The sequence below is a fragment of the Dipodomys spectabilis genome, unplaced genomic scaffold (genome assembly GCF_019054845.1).
Source record: "Dipodomys spectabilis isolate Male_0828 unplaced genomic scaffold, ASM1905484v1 ptg000098l, whole genome shotgun sequence".
In the NCBI taxonomy this organism is placed as follows: Eukaryota; Metazoa; Chordata; class Mammalia; order Rodentia; family Heteromyidae; genus Dipodomys; species Dipodomys spectabilis.
This window is the reverse complement of record NW_024870775.1, coordinates 6,579,645-6,601,396: the sequence shown is the minus strand read 5'-3', so window position 1 is coordinate 6,601,396 and position 21,752 is coordinate 6,579,645. Positions and strand designations below refer to the sequence as shown.

Genomic DNA, 21,752 nt, shown 5'->3' with positions numbered 1-21,752 from the left:
AGAGCTCCTAAGAAAAAGAGCAGGGGTGGGGGGACAGCGCTGGGTGCCGGTGGCTCACACCTGTAATTCTAGCTACTCAGGAGGCTGAGATCTGAGGATTGCAGTTCAAAGCCAGCCGAGGCAGGAAAAGTCCATGAGACTCTTATCTCCAATACGCCACTCAGAAAACTGGAATTGGCACTGTGGCTCAAGTGGTAGTGTGCTCACCTTGAGCTGAAGAGCACAGGGACAGCACCCAGGCCCAGAGTTCAAGCCCCATGACCAACAAAAAAAAAAAAAGCATGGGGGGTGGTCAGTTCAGAACAGACCCACCCTAAATAACTTTCTTGAAAAACTGCTAGAGAGTGTTAACTAGCAGATTGCCTGATGCATGCTAGATGCTCAAAGGGTACTCAATAGCTGTTTGTTGCTATGGCTACCCATCAACTGCCTAGAGGAAATACAGTCCCTGTTTATCACAGACTGAGGGTCACTCCTATACATATTAGGATTTCCAAACTGGGGTGCTCTATCCTGGCCTCCCTAAAGCTCTTCTATTCACAAGCTCACTCATCTACTCAGAAATATGTGATATTTATTAATCAATACTTTGATAATCTTTTTTACAACTTGAATAAACACAGAGAAGGGGAGTAGGTATGACCCCCCCAGGCCTGGCCTTGGGGCTCCCAATGGGAGTTAACAGCATGAAAAACGTCTCCTTACCCACAACTTCTGGCCTGTTGTCCTGACCCCTCTTGATCCACCTTACCTAAGAGCAAGGTGGGGATTTCTGAGGTTCTAGGGCTCCCCCGACCTAGAGGGGACTTTGGGCATCTTGCTTCAGGCCTGGCACCGTGTCAGGGGGTGGAGATATGTGGGTCCGGATATGATGTCGCCTGCGCCGCTCCTGCCTGCGGGACAGCTGTCGTAGTTGTTTCCGAATGGCCCACAGCACTAGGTAGACTTCTCGTAGCATCTCAGCCTCTGGCGTATCCAAGGGGGACCGGACCCTCATTTGAGAGGTAATTGAGGAAGAACTTACAGACTGCAAGAGAAAGAGATGACATGCATGCACGCATGCAAATCCCTGGGACTAGAGGAAAAAATATTAGGTAGAGTCACCTGCAGATAGACAGAAAAAGGTTGGGCTCATTCCACCTCCTCCATCAGACTCCCTCAAATACACCTCATTCCAAAAGACTTTTTTTTTTTGGGTCCGGTTGTGGGGCCTGAACTCTGGGCCTGAGCGCTGTCCCTCAGCTCTTCAGCTCAAGGCTAGCGCTCTACCACTTGAGCCACAGCGCCACTTCCGGCTTTTTTCTTATGTGGTGCTGAGGAATCGAACCCAGGGCCTCATGCATGCAAGGCAAGCGCTCTACCACTGAGCCAACTTCCCAGCCCCCCAAAAGACTCTTTTGGTCTGTTCACACTCTCTACTCTGCTATCTGCCCCAGCATGCCACATTTTATGCACTGTTTATTCCAAAGACTCTCCTGTTTTGCCACTTATGGAAAATAGCTACCTTTGAATCCTCACTCAAACCTTTGAATTTCATGGTGAATGTGTTAAATAAAAGATAATAGCTGGGAGTTGGTGGTTTATGCCTGTAATCCTAGCTACTCAGGATGTCAAGATCTGAGAATCACAGTTCAAAGCCAACCCTGGGCAAGAAAATCTATGGGACTCTTTTTTCCAATTAAGTAGCAAAAAACTGTAAGTGAAGCTGTGGCTCAAATCATAGAGTGCTATCCTTGAGTGAAAAAACTCAGAGAGGGCTGGGAAGGTGGCTCAGTGGTAGAGCGCTTGCCTTGCATGCCTGAGGCCCTGGGTTCGATTCCTCAGCACCACATAAGCAAAAAGAAAAAAGCCGGAAGTGGCGCTGTGGCTCAAGTGGTAGAGCGCTAGCCTTGAGCTGAAGAGCAGAGGGACAGCGCCCAGGCCCAGAGTTCAGGCCCCATGACCAGACCCAAAAAAAAAAAAAGAAAAAACTCAGAGACAGGGCTGGGAATGTGGCTTAGTGGTAGAGTACTTGCCTAGCATGCATGAAGCACTGGGTTCAATTCCTCAGTACTACATACACAGAAAAAGCCAGAAGTGGTGCTGTGGCTCAAGTGATAGAGTGCTAGCCTTGAGCAAAAGCAGCTCAGGGACAGTGCCCAGAACCTGAATTCAAGCCCCAGGACTGACAAAAAGAAAACAAAAACCCTCAGGGATAGTGCTTAGGCCCTGAGTTCAACTCCCAGTACCAGCACAAAAAAGAAAAATTTGAAAATGGCTTGTCTGCTCTTGTCAATCACTAGGGTTTGAAACAAGGCCCATCATCTTTAGCACTTGGTGAAGCAAATCGGTATGACAATTGATAGAAAGAGAACTCAGTTTGTTTGGGGCCAGGCACTGCTGGCTCAAGTCACCTATCAAGAGGCTGAGATCTGAGGATGGCAGCTTGAAGCCAGCCTAGGGAAGAAAAGTCCAAGACACTCATCTCCAATTGACCATCATAAAGTAGAACTGTGGTTCAAGTGGTAGAGATAGCTTTCAGCAAAAAAGGCCAAGTGAAAGCTCAAGCCCCAGAACAGACACAACAACAACAACAACCAATCAAATTCTACAACTTCACCATCTACCTGCTTGGTGTGAGGTGAGCTGTCTCTCGGCTCAGGGATTGTTCCACCCCCTCCCAGACCCCTCAGGCCATTCCTGAATACACCTGCAATTCTCTCTTCCTGGACCACCCCTCCCTTTCCTTCTACCTCCCCTTATCAATCCTTTCCCAACTCAAATGAAGTGAACTCTTTTATTTCATACACACACTTTTTCTTTCAGTCATGGGGGCCTGAACTCAAGGCGTGGGCATTGTCCCTGAGCTTCTGCATTTAAGGCTTGCCATTTTGAGCCAACATGCCACTTCCAGTTTTCTGGTAGTTAATTGACCCAGGCTGGCTTTGAACCACAATCCTCAGATCTCAGCCTCCTGAGTAGCTAGGATTATAGGCAAGAGCCACCAGCACCTGGCTCACCCTGTCTTCTTCTTTCTCTGTGTCCCCAGGTCTGCACTCCCAGCTCCCTATACCTCCCACAATACATCCCTCTTGAGATACAGAACCAACCAGTCCTCTTATCCTGTTCATCATTGTCTTTTCAGTGCCTGGCAACACAAGGAGCACAGGAAAGAATTTCTAGACAAATGAATGGGGGAAGAAATGAATCACTGGCGATTTGGGAGGTGGGAAAGTACTCACCTTCCACCTACACATTTGCCAACCAGACCGCAGGGTAGACAACATAAGCGAGGAGACGGACTGGACAGCCGTCCGGGACAGCTGCATCAAGGAGCGATTCCCATGGCTGCCCATTGACTGCTTTGTGGTAGTGGCCAATGCACAGGGCTCAAGCGCCTTCGCACACGCACTCAGACTGGGTGTCTGGACTAATTTTGATGTTGAAAGCTCTGCAGGAGTCTTCTCTATCTTTTTCAGGGCCAGTTTCTTGGAGCTAGATTGTTCCAACAGCATTGACTCAGGTTTGTGTCTCCAGGAGAAAACCTACAAAACAGAAACAGAAAAGGGGTAGTTGCCAGCAACAAGAAGTCCCTAAATCTGACTCATACCTGAAATCCCAGCTATTCAGGAGGCTAAGATCTGATTATGGATCAAAGCCAGCCATGAGACTTTGGCCTCCAATTGACCATCAAAAGCTGGAAATGGAGGTGTGGCTGAGGTGGTAAAGCACCAGCTTTGAACAAAAAGCTAAAAGACAGTTCTCCAATGGAGGGGGTAACAATGTTCAAGAGGAAGTGTACTCATTACCTCACTCATGTAGCTGTAACCCTCTGTATAGTATCTTCACAATAAAAAAAAAAAAATAGACAGTTCTCAGGCCTTGATTTCAAGCTCTAGTACACACACGCACAAATCAGGGATGACTTTCACTGGCCTCCTTCCCAAATGTTCTTTTCCATCCCTTTTAATCCTCCCTGCTTCCTAGCCTGTCTTGCTTAGTCCCAAGGGGCCAGGAGTGAAGGAATATGGTTGGTTGGTGTGTGTGTGGTGTATACCACAACCAAGATGTCACTGGCCAAAGCCCTTATCCCAGGCAGTGTATGAAACTCACCCAACTGTTCATCTTTTGCCAAACACGCCTAACCCATTTGAAGAACCTTGAGACCATGACTGGATATAAAGAGTTCAAAGTAGGGGCAGAGCCAGCATTCGGAGCAGGGCAGGGGACAGGCTGTAAGCCAATGGCTGCCAGTGGAAGGGGGCTCGTGGAAACTGAGGAGCTTCAAACACAACAGTGAAGGAAGAACCAGGAAATACAAGGGAGAAACTCTTCCCTAGTGACTCGTCCCAGGCTCTTCCTCCCCTCCCTGGGGCAGGGAGAGGAGTCCAAGTGGATGAGAACCTACAGTAAGGGAGAATTCTAGCCCATTGTGAGAGCTGCCAGGACCCTGCCCCAACCCCCACAGCCCTTCCAGCACCCACAGAGCCAATCGTTCATCGTTTTGACTTTACCAAGCACAAATCCAAGAGAAGAAAACAGTAACTGAATGCTTGTATGTGCCAGGACTTTCCCATGAGTGTGTCATATTAAGTTCCCTTCAAGGTATGTGTTATGGTCAGTACCACCCTACCCATGAGGTGACTAAGAGTCAGAAAATCTGAGTTCAGCCAGGTACCAGTGGCTCACTCCTGAAATCTTTGCTATTCAAGAGGCTGAGATATGAGGATTGTGATTTGAAGTCAGCCCTGGCAGGAAAGTCTGTGACATTCATCTCCAATTATCCACAGGAAAACAGGAAGTGGAGCTGTGGCTATTAAGTGGTAGAGTGCTAGCCTCGAGTATAAAAGCTCAGAGGTAGAATACCCATGACCAAGAGAGACAGAGACACAGGGACACAGAGAGACAGAGAGAGAAACAGAGAGACAGAGACAGAGACAGAGACAGAAAGAGAGAACGCGAGAGAGTGCACAGATTTTGCCCAGTCATAAGTCTAGAGAGCTCAAAAGAGCTCCAGCCAGGCTGGGAATGTGGCTTAGTGCTTGCCTAGCATTCATGAAGCCCTGGGCTTGATTCCTTAGTACCACGTAACAGAAAAAGCCTGAAGTGGCACTGTGGCTCAAGAGGTAGAGTGCTAGCCTTGAACAAAAGAAGCTTAGGGACAGTGCCCAGGCCCAGAGTTCAAGCCCCAGGACTGACAAAAACAAAAAAACAAAAAACTAACCCAGGTTGCCCTCCAAATACCAGCTTCTGCACAATTCCTCCAGGTCCCCAGGAGCCCTCGGTCTCCCACGGTCCCCTTCCTCCCACTAGATGGCGACCTTCCTGGCTGACTTTCCATCTAGGACAAGAGCCCAGGCTGCCAGGGAGGGGCCTGCTCACCCACAGGGCCCATCCTCAGCCAGCTGAAGGAGGGGAGGGGAAAGGGGGGGTGGAACCCACAGCAGCGGCCAGTCAGGCCTGGTGAGGGCACCATGTGCTAAGGAGCCTGGCCTACACCCAACCTGAAGACAAGGGGCCCATTCAGGGTCCTCCACCCCGCCCCCAAGCCTGCAGAGGGGACACGCTGGGAAGCTGGGGGGAGGGGGGGTGGATCCTGTACTTTCACCAAAGGCTTCATTGTGTCTCTTTCCCCCATCAGCACGTGGGCAGATGCTGCCCTCACCACACTTTTCTCTGCCTGGCCTGCCTGCCCTTCTTCCCAGGATCCGGTACTAAATCTCTCTGGACCCACTCTGCCCCCACCAACCTCCCCCTCCTCCCCATTCCCAACTCTCACCCCCAGAGTGGACAGAGATCTTCACAGAAGTTCACAGTGGCCGGCAAGCAATTCTATACCAACTTCCAAATTCAAGTTTCTTCAGATTTTTTTTTAATTATAATTATTATTTTAATAACAACCTGAATCCCAGAACTTCCAGATACTGTCCATAGCGCCCTCCCCTGGGCAATGGAGAGGTGGGGGGAGAACTTCAAGGGAACAAGGTGTGTGCTAGGGAGCCTCTGACTCCTCCTCTCAAAGCCATCTACTGGGGGTTCCCCAGAACACTGATACCTAGGGAGGGACAGGGGCTGGGACCTCTTGTGGAGATGGGGGCTCCATCTAACACTCCATCCTGAGCCTTCCCTCCTCCATCAAGGTTTGGGGACCAAGGGGGAGATGGGGTAGGGTGGGGGAACAGGCCAACACTGAGCCTCGAACTCCCAGTTTCAGGGATTTGGGGAGGGGGGCATTAAAGCTGCATAGAAAGAGGGGGCAGGCAGCTGGTGCAAAGCCCAGCAGCTGTGGCACTCCCCCAAAGGCACATTGTGAGGGAAAGGAGGCTCAGACAGAGGGCCCGTTGGGTGCAGGGGGCCCAAGCCGAGGGAGTCCCGAAGAAGGCAGCTGGGCTAGCTGCTCTGGGCTGGCCAGGGCTCGTAGCAGTCCATTCTCCTGCTCCAGCGCTGCATTCCGCTCCGCCAGATCACGGATCTGTTCCTTCAGCACCTCTACCTCCTCCCGGACTGCAAACATGAGGTGGGACTTGACCAAGTCCTGGGGAACAAGGGAACAGGCAAAAAAAAAAAAAAAAAGCATCACAACTGCTCAACTACTACCCAGACCACCACATCCTTTACCCCAGTGCCTTGAAAGATGCTTTTGCATCCTCCAAATTGGAGGGGAAGCTGGGCACCAGTGGCTCACACCTGTAATCCTAGATACTCAGGAGACTGAGATCTAAGGATCAAGGTTCAAAGCCAGCCCAGATGGCAAAATTCGTGAGACACTTATCGCCAATAAACCACCAGAAAATCAGAAGTGGAAATGTGGCTCAAGAGGTAGATGAAGAGCTCAGGCAGTGCCCAGGCCCAGAGTTCAAGCCCCAAGACCGATAAAAAAAGAAGGGGACATGAAGGAGGGGTGCAAGGATGCAGGACAGGGGCAAAGCTCAAAGGACCAGGGAGTGGGGTGGGGTCAAGGGGCTGGGTTAGTATTCTCAAGCAGCAGGATAAACAGAAGTGGACAGAGACATTTCCTCTTACCATGGCTTGTTCGATCTTGTTGTCAATGCCAACCAGGCTTCCGGAACCACTGGAGAGACACAGAGAGGTGACAGGTGAGGAAGAGGAGGAGCCAGGTGTTCCTACAGCCCAGCTTTTCCCTGGAGCAACCTCCAGCCTCCTCCTCAAGCTCAGCCTCTGGCCTGCACCCATTACCTGTGGCAGTAGAGAATCAGGGGGAGGAGGCTTTTGTCCATCCCCCGACAGGGGACAGATCGTTGGCCCGACCCCCCTCGGCCTCGGTGGGATGGGGGTCCAGGTGCCCCTCGGATGGGAGAAGCTCCGCGTGGGGAGCACGGGGAGGAGACACAGCCCCTTTTCCGGGATGGCCCCGGAGCCATCCCTACCACTCGGGTCTCATAAGATGACACCAGAGACTTGACAGAAACCCCTGGCTGAGCCATCCCTGAGGACCAAGGGTCCTCAACCTCCCCCCACCTCCAATATCAGAGCCAGTGCCTGGGGGGCTCAGAGCCCCCCGGGACAGAGCGCGGTTTCGCTGGTACCAGGCAGGCAGAGTGGAAACAGAACCTACAGGGTGCTGGCCTGAAAGATATACACAGCCTCCCTCCCCCACCCCCCCATCCCCAAGGGAAGGCCTGGCTGCTATTGGCTCCCCAGGGACACCGGGACCCCCCCCCCTCCTCTGGCTCCACGGTGGGCGGGAATTCCCAGACACACACAGTCTGTGCCAGTGTCCCCTTTTCACCCTGGCACGAATCCCAGAGTGGAGGGGAGGGGGTGACAGAGGGAAGTCAGCTGGTGGCCTGAGACAGGGGAGGGGCTGAGGCTAAGAGGTCTGGCTTGGGGAGGGGCATCAAGGTGAGGCCTAAACCAGCCTCTTCTAACCTCTGACCCTGCCTGCCTGCTCTGGGCTAACACCTGCCTCTTAAGGCCTCAGATAAGAGGGGGAATGGGAGGCTCTGATAACCCTCCAAAACACAAAGCCTGCATCACCAATGACTCCTGGGATCAGAATAATAGAAAGTGTCTCCCCCCCCCTACAAAGGAGAGGAGGAATGGTAATGGTTACCATGGCAACAGAGCCTTGTAAATCAAAGATGGCTTGTGGATCTGAGGCCTTGGGTCTAGGTTCTTGGACTGGTCCCAGGACTTTAAAGAGAAGGTCTCAGGACTTTAAGGAGAGGGTAGACAGGTGAGGCTGGTTGTGGGACATTGGGAAGACCAAGAGAGCTTTGAAGAGAGCAGGGAGAGGGATGAAAGGGAGCCAAATCAGGAGGTCTGGATGTTGGTTAAATGACCACCAGAGGGCAACACAAGCTCAGCATTCCCTAGGGTTATGATCCCAGTTGGCCCAGGAATACCCAGCTCTGGGTCTCAGAACCTGGCTTTTTCTCAAGACCCTGGGTCTTGCACAGGCCATTGATACCTGCCCCACCTCTAAGGCTCTCTTGCATACCCAAGCCCCCTGCTCCACCTTGTGGTCCACCAGCCAGCCCAGCCCCCACAGTGTGGGAGCCTTCCACCTTGCTTCTAGCAAGCAGGGTGACAGAGCCCTGGCCAGCCATAACAGCCTCAGAACCATAGTCCCACCAGGTGGCCAGCAATGCTCAGCAGCTCCCGGTGGGCCCCTCCCTTCTGGCAGTCAGCTCCAACCAGCCTCCCTGCAGGGGGATCAGCCCTCAGCCCAAGGTCACCCTTGCTGAAGCCCTGCCACTAAGGAAGGGAGCGTGAGAGAGCTGGGAATTTTCCATTTCCTGTCCAAGCTTGGGTGCAAAAGGCACTGACAGGTAGAGCAACCAATGGGGTGAATAGACCTGGGAGAGCAGAGTGAAGAAGGACATCTGGGCCTGGAAATGTGTTCAAGTGGAGGGCAGGATAGAGTGCGTCAAAGATACCTGTAAACCTAGCTACTCAGAAGGCTGAGATCTGACAATCGTAGTTCAAACTTAGAAATGTCCATGAGTCTTTTTGTTGTTGGTCATGGGGCTTGAACTCAGGATCTGGGGCGCTGTCCCTGAGCTTTTGTGCTCAAGGCTAGTGCTCTAGCACTTTGAACTACAGCATCGCTTCCGGTTTTCTGGTTGTTAACTGGAGATAAGAGACATATATTACAGCCTTTCCTGCCTGGAATGGCTCTGAACCATGATCCTCAAATCTCAGCCTCCTGAAGCTAGGATTACAGGCATGAGCCACTACTGCCCTGTTTCTTAATACTCATCTCCAATTAACCACTAGAAAGTCAGAAGTGGAGCTGTGTCTCTAAGCAGTAGAGTACTAACTAACCTTGAGCAAAAGAGCTCAGGGACAGTGCCAAGCCATGAATTCAAGTCCCACAATCAAGGGGAAAAAAGCTATCTTCTAGGGCTGGGAATGTGGCTTAGTGGTAGAGTGCTTGTCTAGCATGCATGAAGCCCTGGCTCAATTCCTCAGTACCACATAAAAAGAAAAATCCGGAAGTGGTACTGTGGCTCAAATGGTAGAGTACGAGCCTTGAGTACAGAGAGGCTCAGGGACAGTGCCCAGGCCCTGAGTTCAAGCCCCAGGATTGGGAGGGGGGGAGGGAAGGGTGCGCAGGGGAGCCATCTTCCAGTTATTCTAATCCAGGATACCTCATGGAGACTGAGACTACCACAAGAAAACTCAGAGGGGTGGGTGCTGGTGGCTCATGCCTATAATCCTAGCTACTCAAAGAGGCTGAGATCTGAGGATAACAGTTTGCAGCCAGCCTGAGACAGGAAAGTGTGTGACACTCTCATCTCCAATTAGCCACCAAAAAAGCCTTAAGAGCTGTGACTCAAGTGGTAGAGTACTAGCCTTGAGCAAAAATGCTCAGAGATATTGCCCTGGCTCTGAGGTTCAAGATCTAGGGCTAGCACAAAAAAGAAAAAAAAAATTGAACACCCACTACATACACAGACCAGAGGACAGGCACAGGAAAATAGGAACATGGGCCTTGCCTCTGGCAGACACTTGGGCAAAGATGCCAAATAAGTTCTTCATCCTTGCCAAAAACAAAGGAAGAATACAACAATAAACATTCATTGGCTGACAGATAACTATCTCCTGTTTGTCTAGCACTGGAGAGTTTTGACAGCACTTACCTTGTGACATTCTAACATTAACACTTCAAAGCACTAGGACTCCAGCAACCCAAACCCACCCTTTCAAGAACCCAGTTATCCTAGCTACTTAGGAGGCTGGGATCGGAGGATCATGACTTGAAGTCAGAATGGGCAGATAAACCTGAGACACTCTTACCTCTAACTAGCAAAATGGCAGAAATGGAGGTATGACTCAAGTGGTAAGAGCACCAACTGCAGTGAAAAGGCTGAGAGAGAGCCACAGGCTCAGAGTTCTAGCCCCAGTACTGGCACAAAGAAATCCCCAAAATCCACTAGTGGCTGGGCTGGGAATGTTGCTCAGTGCTAGAGTGCTTGCCTAGTATACATGAAGCCCTGGGTTGGATTCCTCAATACCACATACACAAAAAAAGCCAGAATTGATGCTGTGGCTCAAGTGGTAGAGCGCCAGCCTTGCGCAAAAGAAGCTCAGGGACAGCACCCAGGCCCTGAATTCAAGCCCCAGGACTGGCAAAAAAAAACAACAAACAACAAACACTAGTGGCTTCAGCTGAGAGTACCCCCTGGAATGGTGCAGTACCGAACACACAAGAGGGAACTCAGCTCAGCAGAGTTCTTGGGTCCAGGTTGGAGGACAGTCTTACAGGCTGGTCAAATAAAGGTCAAATAAAACAGTTTCCATTTGAAGATCAGATAAAGATGCAGAACTTCTGGGAGAAGTAGGGAGATTCTGAACTTGAGGACAGGGGTCAGCCCAGCTCCCTAGAAGTGTTCTAGGAGCCCCCAGGGAATGGGCCAGAGGCCAAGAAAGTAGCATTCATGTGCCCAGTCTACACACCCTCCCGGATCTGTGGAGCCTGGGGGCGGGGCCAGGGCAAGGAGGGGGAGGGGCTGGCTTCCTGCCACTCCAAGGGTGAGCTGTCCCAGCCTGGCTGAGAGAAGACATACTAGAGACTGCCTTCCTATCCCAACAGAGAAAAAGTATGGCTGGGGTGGAGTCAGGCTCAGATTTCCTTTCCACTCCAGGGAACTTATGGCTGAGTGACCTTGGACGAATCTTTCTACAAGTCAGGAGTCTGTTCTTTTTGTTTTTGTTTATCTGGAAGAAGAGAATCCTGTGACTGCTTTTAGAGTTGCATGAGATAAGAAGTAGCTTCTGACCCCGAGGAGGGCACTGGACAGAGAAATCTACAAGATTCATTCTCTTTAAATGCACAGACCTCCTCGCCCCAAAGCCAGACCAAGTCATATTCAAGTTCATACCTTAACCCTCCCAGCTTCCCACAAGGGTGTAGGGGACACTACATAACAGTCTGAATTCACCAGGAATCCTATTTTCCCATCCCAGATTTAAGGACTTGGTAAGGCACCCCCAGTTCCCTCTAACCCGCCTTCCCTCCAAAAAAGAGAGGTCCCCTGCCATTTAGACCCTGTTCTCCCCCCCACACACACACACACAGCTCCAGACACAGCAGATGGGTGATGTGTGGGCTCCATACCTTATCCCTGGGGTAAGGGGGTGGCCCAACCCAAACACACTAGCCTAGCAGGGTGGGGCAAGAGTCCCAAAGCTTTAGAACAGGGAAGCCTCAAGTGGAGGCTGGGAGCCCAACCAGTCAGACTAGGGTGAAACTGAGGGAGAGAGGGAGGGAAGGAAGGAGGGAGAGACAGGCAGAGGGAGTGAGGGAAGGAAGGAAGGAAGGAAGGAAGGAAGGAAGGAAGGAAGGAAGGAAGGAAGGAAGGAAGGAAGGGAAGGAGGGAGGGAGGGAGGGAGGGAGGGAGGGAGGAAGGGAGGGAGGGAGGGAGGGAAGGAAGGAGGGGGATAAGCCTAAAGAATAGAGCAGAGGCCTCAGAAGGCAGAACTCTCCCAGATAGAGAAAGCTGGGCTCTGAACTCAGGGTGGAGGAGGGGCAGGGTGTTCTCTGGCCAGGGAACCACCCAAATGGGAGGGGGTGTGGGTGGGGAACTCTGAGAATAGCAGCCATGGGGGGGGCAGGTGACTGTCCAGGCCCAGACCCTGGCCCTGGCCCACCTCACACCTCACACATTCCTGGGAGCCAGCTGGAAGGGAGTGTAAAAGCTACCCTGCCCTGCCCTGTCCTGTCTGGCACCAGCCCCTTGTTCTTTATCCCATGGGCTCCTGGCTGCCCCTTCTCCTTCCACTGTAGGTACCCACTGTGTCCAGTGCCTTTCTACCTCTTTTCATTCATGGGCCTTATTCCCTGATTCTAGGGGTAGTGCCACCTATGGGGAGACAAGAAGTGACCCCCCCCACACACACACACCTGGAATGGGGCCCTCCAGCACCCACTCACCAACTCAAGAAGTCCCACCCCGTCTTTCCTTGGAAACAGGAAGTCCCTCCCCTCCTAGGCCTTCCACAGGAAGTTCACTGCTCCCTCCCATAGAAGTACTGGCTCCCTCTCTCAATCCTATCAATCCACACCCAGCAACCAAAAGCCTCAAGATTTTGTTTCTCCCTTGTCAGCAGGCTAACATTCCTATGCATGTAGAAACTGTAGCCCTTGAAGCAGAAAAGTCCTGCCCACCCTGCCACCAAAAGGGGCAAAGCCAGAAAGTCCTGTCCTTCTGGGCTACCCTGCTGCCCAATAGCGCAGCCCCTGTGGTGTTCCTAGCCAGGTCTCTGTTCACCAGATCCCCCCAGGGAACAGAATTTTGGAGCAATACTTTCTTGGTACTAGATGTCCTTCAGCCTTAAAAGAGTCCACGTAGACTATAAAGATGTCACCTCACAGCCCAGTAGGGCCTCAAAGTGCAGGGGCAGCTGGACACAGGTGGCTCATGCCTGTAACCCTAGCTACTCAGGAGGCTGAGATCTGAAGATCACGGTTCAAAGCCAGCCCAGGCAAGAAAGTCAGTGAAACTCTTATCTCCAATAAACCACCAGAAAACTGGAAGTGCCGCTATAGCTCAAGTAGTAGAACACTGGCCTTAAGCTGAAGAGTTGAGGGATAACGCTCAGGCCCAGAGTTCAAGCCCCATGACCAACCAAAAAAAAAAAAAAAGTACAGGGGCAGAGAGACAGACAGACAGACACAGACAGACAAAGCTGGGAGGAGAGCAATTGATTCTCTGGTCTAACATATATGCCCAATGGGTTCCTAGAGTTGGCTTAAGTGACCTCTCAATCTACAAGAGCTCTGGGAATCTGACAACAATGAGTCCCTTCAAATTCTAAAAAAGCCTCTGACTTGACAGCCTAAGCCAGGGCAGTCCCACCTAGCTTTTCCCACAGAGAGGGAGTAGGTCCCAAGTCAACGTGGCCCAGTGGTTATGTGTCAGCCAGGTCTCTTAAATTTCAGAGGTCCTCTCCAAGTTCACCTGGGGGGTGAGGAGCACACCTGCCAGGCAATATCAAGCCTATCCCAGGTGCTGACCACATCGACTCAACCCACCCACCTACCTATCATCATCGCTGTCCAGGTGACCACTGATAGCCAGCATGGAGCGGGCCAGGCTGAGGCTCTGGGCTGCAGCTGCGCCAAAAGGATCGGGAGATTTGTGAACCAGGCTGGCATCGAAGTAGAGAGCCGGGGAGCTGGGTCGAGAGTCAAGTGGGTGTACCTGGAGGAGAGGATGAAGAATTATCATATATATATATATATGATATATATGACACACACGTATATGGGGGGGGGCACGAAACACACCAAAAGGTAGAAGGGGGTGGGGGAGAAAAAGAAGAGAGAGAATACAGCCATCTTACAACTTGCCTAAGCAGTCTTCTCTACCCCCCACCTTCTTCCAAGGGACATACGAAGTCCTGCCTCTAAGTCCTGTCTTCAGCCCTACTAAAAGCACTCAGCAGATACTAGGGGTGTCATCCTGAGTATTGAGGTTTCAGAGAAAGGCTTCAGTTTACATTCTGGTAGCCCTCCTTGTCCTCAGCCAGGGATCCTAAATTAAAAGATTATTTAAAAGTTTATCTGTGCCTTTTTAAGGCCATTCAAATGTCACCTCCTTACAAAGGCAAATCCCTACCACTTGGTCCCTACCACTGACCTGTGTTGTTTTTTTTTTTCTTTTACAGCACCTAATATTAGCTGAAATTAAAAGTATTTATTGTGTCTCCCCTGCTAGACGGTAAAGTTTGTCTGTGGCTATTTGTAGAATGAATGAATCTTCAGAAACTGGTCCTCCATGCCACGATTTCCCCCTCTCATTCTAAGTCTCTTCTTAAACTTGTCTGGGTTTCAGGTGAAAATTTCTACAACAGCTCTCCACCCTCCAGGCTTTGGGGGTGGAGTGGGGGTGTTGTGGAGCAGGGAGGGAGGTAGGAGGTGGAGCTTGGGCGTGGACCTACACAGCCCAACAGGCAGGGGCGCTTGCAAAAGGGCGGGGGCGACAGGAACAAGACAAGACGCCTCTGTGAGGCCCCGGGAGGCCCCTGTTTCTCGGAAAAGCCAAGAACAGAGAGTCCAGGGTGGCTTATAGTAAGGGAAGGGGGCCCCAGGTAGTGGTCCCAGCTCACCATCGGATCTCCCCTGGCCCAGAGGAAATGAGACAATCAAAAACTTTTAGGCCAAGAGAAATAGCGACAGTGCACACAGACCGGAGCACACGCTATAAGGAAAGAAGCGGGGCGGGGTCAGGCCACTGCTGAGAGGGCCAGGGTCTTCCCAGCTCACAGGCAGCTTAAGGCTAATCAGATATATTGTTAGCAGAGGGGGCTTGCTCTGGAAGGGTCTGAGGACAGGCCCTAGGAAACCACAGCTTCTTGCTTTTAGGTTAGGGATGCCATGAAAACAGTTCCCGAAGAGTGGGGAGTGGGGGCTGAGGGCATGAGAAGAGAACTGGGAGCCAGGAGCTGGTGGGAGAGCCGGTCCTGACCAGTCCTGACAGGGTCCAGACATCCAGGCTCAAGATATTTTTATACTGCGGTTTATGCCCATGGCCAGGAAGGGGGAAGAGCCTTCATCCTCACACTGCCGGCCTTCCTCGAGCAGCCAAGGTGTTATTTTCTCTTTCAGGGCATAAGTATCCAACTCTCATATCCTTGGCTGTCCATCCCCCACCCTCCATCCCACCCCATCCCACTCCAGGGACCCAGGCATCCTGCCCCCAGCCCAGACTTGTTCCTCTTTTGGAGACAGGAAGCAGAGAATTTAACCCCTTCCCTTCTGCTTCCCAGTTTTCTCCTTCACTGAAGTGAGCTCACCCCTAGCTAGCAATCCTGAAGAGAGGCCCAGGGGTATGGGGGGAGGGGGGGTTAAAAGCAGAACCAGTCAGGATAGATACCTCATACCCCCAGGACTTGTAATATGTGCCCCCCCAACACACACACACAATTTCTCACTTCCTCGCAGAAACCTGCTTGTATAACCAAACTGGAGCTGGAGCTGGATGGTGGCTGATAGGAAAATGAAGACCCCCCCCCCCCCAAACAAAAAGCCCAGGACAGGGCTGTAAGGCAGAGACTTGCAGTGGAATGCCTACCTTTTATGGCCACCCCAAACACTGGCAACTCCTCCCCCAGGGGGCCCAGCCAGCCACCCAACTGGGGCCTTCACCCTCAGTACCTGCAGCCTGAGGGGCTAAGGCAGAGATGGAGGCCAAAGGTGAAAGTTGAGGTGAGCAGGCCTTATATATTACAGGCATCATGGAAAGAGTGAAGGCCAAGAGCAACAACAGGCCAAAGAAGAAGAAAGGTGTAGGGCTGGGAAGGTGGCTCAGTTGTAGAGCGCTTGCCTTGCATGCATGGGTTCAATTCCTCAGCACCACTTAAGCAAAAAGAAAAAAGCCGGAAGCGGCGCTGTGGCTCAAGTGGTAGAACATTAGCCTTGAGCTGAAGAGCTGAGGGACAGCGCCCAGGCCCAGAGTTCAGGCCCCATGACCGGACCCAAAAAAAAAAAAGAAGAAAGGTGTAGCTGGCAGCTACTCATGAGGGTGAGACCTGAGGACCATGGTTCAAAGCCAGCCCAAGCATGGATTTCCATGAGACTCCTACTTCCAATTAACTGGTAAAATGCTAGAAGTGAAGATGTGGCTCAAGTGGTAGAGTGCCAGCCTTGAGTGAAAAAGCTAAAGGAGAGTACCATGGCCCTTGGGTTCAAGACCCAGTGTGAGCAGGCATGCACGCATGCGTGTACACAAAATACAGAATGAAGGCAAGAGGAGGCCAGACAGCTAAACCAATCATAGCACAAAAGAACAGGGAGAGAAGCCAGGCACTGGTCGCTCATGCTTGTAATCCTAGCTCTTCAGGAGGCTGAGATCTGAGGATCAAAGCTAGCCCAGACAAGAAAGTCCATGAGACTCTTATCTCCAATTAAGCACCAGAAAACCGGAAGTGGCACCGTGACTCAAAGTGGTAGAGCACTAGCCTTGAGTAGAAAGAGCTCAGGAACAGTACCCAGGGCCTGAATTCAAGCCACATGACAGACCCCAAAGAAAACAAAAAACAAGGGGCTGGGAAGGTGGCTCAGTGGTAGAGTGCTTGCCTTGCATGTCTGAGGCCCTGGGTTCGATTCCTCAGCACCACATAAGCAAAAAGAAAAAAGCCGGAAGTGGCGCTGTGGCTCAAGTGGTAGAGCACTAGCCTAGAGCTGAGGGACAGCACCCAGGCCCAGAGTTCAGGCCCCATGACCGGACCCAAAAAAAAAAAAAAAACAGGGAGAGAAAGTGAGGACTATGTGATCTACCTGGCTGGTAAGTGACAATGGAGGCAGGGAGGACAGGATGGAGACCAAGACAAGAAGGCCCAGGAAGGCTTAGATCTTAGACCAGGTCTGAAAAGGCCAAGCACACCCACCAGGATTCTCCCTATCCCCCAATTCCATCAACCTGAAATCCCAATTCTTACCTGTCCTGTCTCCTCTGGAGCAAGCAATTCCATTCTCAGCCGCATGGGTCCATCCTTCCTCCGGGGCAGTGGAGGGGTCCCCACTGCTGAGCCCCCAGCCTCTACATCCACCCTCAAGGAAGGCAGGGGCGTGGCTGCCAGGGATATGCCCAAGCTATCACCAATGCCAGACTCTGGGGGGCGCTGCTGGGGTGGGGAGGCAGATAGGAGGGATGTCTCTGCTTTGGCTTTGTTGGCAGGCACAGCCAGCTGGCCCAGTCCCCCTGTGAAGGAGCGGGCTTGAGGTCCAGGGGAGGTGGGAGGTGGACGGAGCCAGGAGGTGGGGCCTTGAGTCAGGCCTGGTTGTGGGATTGGGGTGACCAAGCCCAAGCTGGCCAGTTCCAACCTGGAATCTAAAGATCTGCCCCCAGTGCCCACAGAGGCCCCTCTAATTCCTTCCAGGAGCCGCCCAAAGGTGGGGGGCTCTAGGTCTCTCTCATACACATCCACACAAGTCCACCGGCCTCGGCGATAAGGCTCTCCTAGGCCATGAGGCAGCTTCACCACCCGGAACCGAGAGGCAGGGGCCCCAGGTGGTGGGGACCCATTGCGGGGGGTGCCTCGGCCCCCAGAATCTGGGTTAGGCTCCCCATTGGGGAGGCGGGGCCCAGATCCGGTAGGGGGGTCTGAAGCCACGGGGCTCCCCGGGCCCTCATAGTCGGTCGTGACGCTGGTGATCTGGAAACTACTCTTCTTCTTGCCCCCACTCATGGTCCCTGGGGCCGCAGGACTGGGTTGGGGTGGGGTGGGGTGGGGGGAGGGGCTGGGTTCGTGGATGGGGTTCAGGCACCCCTGGAACAGGGGAGCCACATGACGGGGACATCAGGGCCCCTGGCAGCGTCTGGGTCCGACATGGCAGGAGAAGCCTTGTGGGAGCTGGGGGTGACTCCGGGCTGGTGACAGGAGGGAACAGGGAAGGGGAGGTAGCCGGAGGGGGTGGGGGCCGGGGCAGGTTTTTCCTGCTGCTGTCGCTGCCGAAATCCAGAGCTGAGTTTGCAAACTAGAAAAAGAGAGAGAGAGAGAGAGAGAGGGTGAGAGGGGGTGAGGGTGAGGGTGAGGGTGAGAGTGAGAGAGTGAGAGAGAGAGAGAGAGAGAGAGAGAGAGAGAGCGCGAGCAGAGGCCACCTCCGGGGCTTCCTCTCAGGGGAGCAGAATGGGGAGGAAGGGGAAACCACCAGAGACCCAGAGACAAAGAGACAAGCAGCAGAGATGACAGACACCAGGACGGAGGGGACAGCAGGGCCCAGAGGGCACGCACAAGACCGGAAGTGGCAGCTGAGACCCAAAAAGTTTGGGCACTGCTTGCCTGGAATTCAAACTCCCTTAGGTCAGAATTGTCCCAAGAGCACAGAACTCCAAGGCCTGGGTGAGCCCAGCTGGCCTGGCCGCCTCGAGGATTCTGGGGGGGCCCCCTCCCTCACTTGCACCCAGCCCCCCCCCCACATCCATGGGGGCCTGGCAGGCCCCGCCTAGCCCCAATCCTACCTCTCAGGCCTCGGCGCCGTTCGGAGCCAGGGGAGGGTCCGGGGACCAAGATGTCCGGCTGTACTTTTCCTGGGGCCTCCCGGGTCGGGGCCACTGAGGCAGCGGATCAGGGGCTCCCCAGCCTTCTCCGAGGGTCGCCCCCCACCCTGCTAGGCATCTCCGTGAAAAAGTTTGCTGTCCAAAAATGAAAGAAAAAAAAGGACCCCGCGCTGCTTCCCCGGTGGCGGCCCGCGCGCGGCCTCGCAGCCCGCCGGGTCGCCCGCCGCCAGGCCGGGCGCCGCCCCGAGGTCCCCGGGCGCGGAGTGGGGTGCGGGCTGCCGGGGCTCGTGCCGCGTGGCTGCGCCGGGTCGGGGTCGGGGCGCTCCGCAGCTCCGCTCGGCTCTGTCTTTTCTCTTTCGGGGCTGTTGACAACCCCCACACCAGGAAGTCCTGCCTCCGCGGGCCTGCTCGCCGCTCTCCTCCGCCTCCTCCTCCTTCCCCGCTTCCTCCTCCCTCTCTCGCCCCTCCCTCTCTCCCTCCCTCCGCCCCCCTCCCGCCCGGGCTCCGCGCCAGCTGGGTCCGCGCCAAGCCGGGCCGCGAGCGCGCTGTGGCCGCCGCCAGGCCCCGATCGCGGCCTTAACCCCACGCCTGCCGGCCGCGCCGGGGCTCGCGGCGAGAGGGGGCGGGGCGTGGGGGCGGGAGGGAGGGCGAGGGGGCTGCCGGCCGGGAGGGGGCGTGGTCCGCCCGCGGGGGGCGCGGGAGGGGCCGGGATTCCCTGACTGGCCCCGCCCCGGGGGCCTGCTGCAGCTCACCCGGCTGACGCTGGCACTGCGTCTCTGGCTTCTCGTGGTGATGGCATGGGAATGGCACGATCCCTCACCTTCCCCCCACCACCATGTTTTTTGTTGTTTTCATTGGTGATGGTGGTGGTGGTGGTGGTACTGGGATTAGAACTCAGGGCCTCCAGCTGAAGCAAGTGCCATTTGAAACACCCTTCCCCCCCACACACTCCCCTCTAACCCGTCACTCATTTTTACATTATTTTCAAAAATTAATTTACTTTTATTGTATTTTTTAATTTACTTTTTCATGTTTATTTTGGGGGGGGGTGCGGTGCAGGTACCTGGGGGCTTGAACTCAGGGCCTTGCACTCTGGCTTCCAGGCCTTTTCTGCTCAAGGATGGCATTCTACCATGTAAGCCACACCTACACTTCTGTTATTTTATTTTATTTTTGCTGGCTATAAGCTAGATCTAAAATACAATCAATCATGCATGATAACTATACAGGCTCAATGCATTTACACACAAACAAGCTGACTAAGGAGTGTGTGTAGGGGTAGGAGGGATGGATGAGAATGTTGAAAGGGGTGACGTTAATCAAGATGCACTGTACTGATTAGCTGCTTTGTTGAATGGCAACTCCTTTGTACAGCTACTTAAAGCTAGTTAAAAAAAATTTTTTTTAAATAGTGAACAGGTTGGGAATGTGGCTTCCTGGTAGAGTGCTTGCCTAGCATGCATGAAGCCCTGGGTTCATTTCCTCAGTACCACATAAACAGAAAAAGCTGAAAGTGGCACTGTGGCTCAAGTGGTAGAGAACTAGCCTTGAGCACAGAAAGGCTCAGGGACAGTGCCTAGGCCTTGAGTTCAAGCCCCAGGGTTGGAAAAAAAAAAAAAAAGAGCCAGTTGCCAGTGGCTCATGACTGTAATCCTAGCAACTCAGGAGGCTGAGATCTGAGGACTCAGGTTCAGAGGTAGCCAGGGCAGGAAAGTCCCTGAAACTCTTATCTCTTATCTCCAATTAATCACAGAAAAAGCTGAAAGTGGCACTGTGACTCAGTTGGTAGAGTGCTAGCCTTGAGCATAAAGGAGCTCCGGGACAATGTCCAGGCCCAGAATTCAAGGCCTAGGACCAGCATAAATTCATACATACATACACAAACATACATACATACATACATACATACAACATACATACATACATATATACATACATGCATATATACATACGTATATACATAAATGGAGGGTACACTTAAGGAAAGAATCCAAAGGCATGAATCCTCTGAACAACTAATGAATACTAGGAAGTGAAAACATATTTGGGGGGGAGGGGGAAGGCAGGCAAAGGAGAGGGTACAAGAATGGAGGAAGGAAGGATGGGCAAATGTCATTATCTTCAGTGCACATTAATGTAAAAGATCAACTATGGGGCTGGGAATATAGCTCAGTGGTAGAGTGCTTGCCTCTCATACATGAGGCTCTGGGTTCGATTCCTCAGTACCACATAAACAGAAAGTTGGAATTGGTGGTGTTTGCTCAAGTGGTAGAGCGCTAGCCTTGAGCTGAAGAGCTGCGGGGCAGCACCCAGACCCAGAGTTCAAGATCCAGGACAGAAAAAAAAAACAAAAAACCAACTATGTAACTTTAGGGTAGGAAGCAGAGGGGGAAAATGAGGAAGAAGGACCAATAAACATAGTACTCATAACTAAGGGAATTAGCCGGGTGTCAGGGGCTCACACCTGTAATCCTAGTTACTCAGGAGGCTGAGATCTGAGGATCAGGGTTCAAAGCCAGCCCACGCAGCAAAGTCCATGAGACTCTTATCTCCAATAAACCACTAGAAAACTGGAAGTGGGGGCTGGGAAGGTGGCTCAGTGGTAGAGTGCTTGCCTTGCATGCTTGAGGCCCTGGGTTCGATTCCTCAGCACCACATAAGCAAAAAGAAAAAAGCCGGAAGTGGCGCTGTGGCTCAAGTGGTAGAGCAGCGCTAGCTTTGAGCTGAAGAGCTGAGGGACAGCTCCCAAGCCCAGAGTCCAGCCCCCACGACTGGACACCCCCCCAAAAAAAGAAAACCGGAAGTGGTGCTGTGGCTCAAGCGGTAGAGCGCTCTCCTTGAGCTGAAGAGCACAGGGACAGTGCCCAGGCCCAGAGTTCAAGCCCCACGACTGACAAAAAAAAAATAACGAAGGGAATTGTAAGCTCTCTATATAACAGCTTAATAATAAATCAGATAAATAGATAAAAGAGTTTTATGGACTTTTCTGCTCCATCTGGCTTCAAACCATACTTCTTGGATTTTAGCCTCCTGGTTTGCTAGTATTACAGGTGTGAGCCACAAACTGCCAGTACCTATACCTCACTCCTTTTAAAAAGTAAATGAGGGCTGGGAAGGTGACTCAGTGGTAGAACGCTTGCCTTGCATGCATGAGGCCCTGGGTTCGATTCCTCAGCACCACATAAGCAAAAAGAAAAAAAGCCAGAAGTGGCGCTGTGGCTCAAGTGGTATAGCACTAGCCTTGAGCTGAAGAGCTGAGGGACAGCGCCCAAGCCCAGAGTTCAGGCCCACGACTGGACCCCC

The 21,752-nt window shown here is 52.7% G+C and overlaps 2 protein-coding genes across 2 annotated transcripts; both read right to left on the bottom strand.

Moving 5' to 3' along the window:
* Positions 1 to 487: 487 nt before the first annotated feature.
* Positions 488 to 4,618, bottom strand: CUNH7orf61 (chromosome unknown C7orf61 homolog). The gene is made up of 3 exons (XM_042686684.1): positions 4,093 to 4,618; positions 3,222 to 3,524; positions 488 to 1,027 (listed from the first exon to the last, which is right to left on the bottom strand). Exons 1-3 carry the CDS (start codon positions 4,147 to 4,149, stop codon positions 797 to 799), a joined length of 591 nt encoding a protein of 196 aa, XP_042542618.1. The 5' UTR covers positions 4,150 to 4,618; the 3' UTR covers positions 488 to 796.
* A 1,210-nt stretch (positions 4,619 to 5,828) lies between these two features.
* Tsc22d4 (TSC22 domain family member 4) lies at positions 5,829 to 18,651 on the bottom strand. The gene is made up of 5 exons (XM_042686683.1): positions 18,411 to 18,651; positions 16,888 to 17,926; positions 13,489 to 13,649; positions 7,003 to 7,051; positions 5,829 to 6,514 (listed from the first exon to the last, which is right to left on the bottom strand). The coding sequence occupies exons 2-5, from the start codon at positions 17,635 to 17,637 to the stop codon at positions 6,305 to 6,307; spliced, it is 1,170 nt and encodes a 389-aa protein (XP_042542617.1). The 5' UTR covers positions 17,638 to 17,926; positions 18,411 to 18,651; the 3' UTR covers positions 5,829 to 6,304.
* Between the last annotated feature and the right edge of the window lie 3,101 nt (positions 18,652 to 21,752).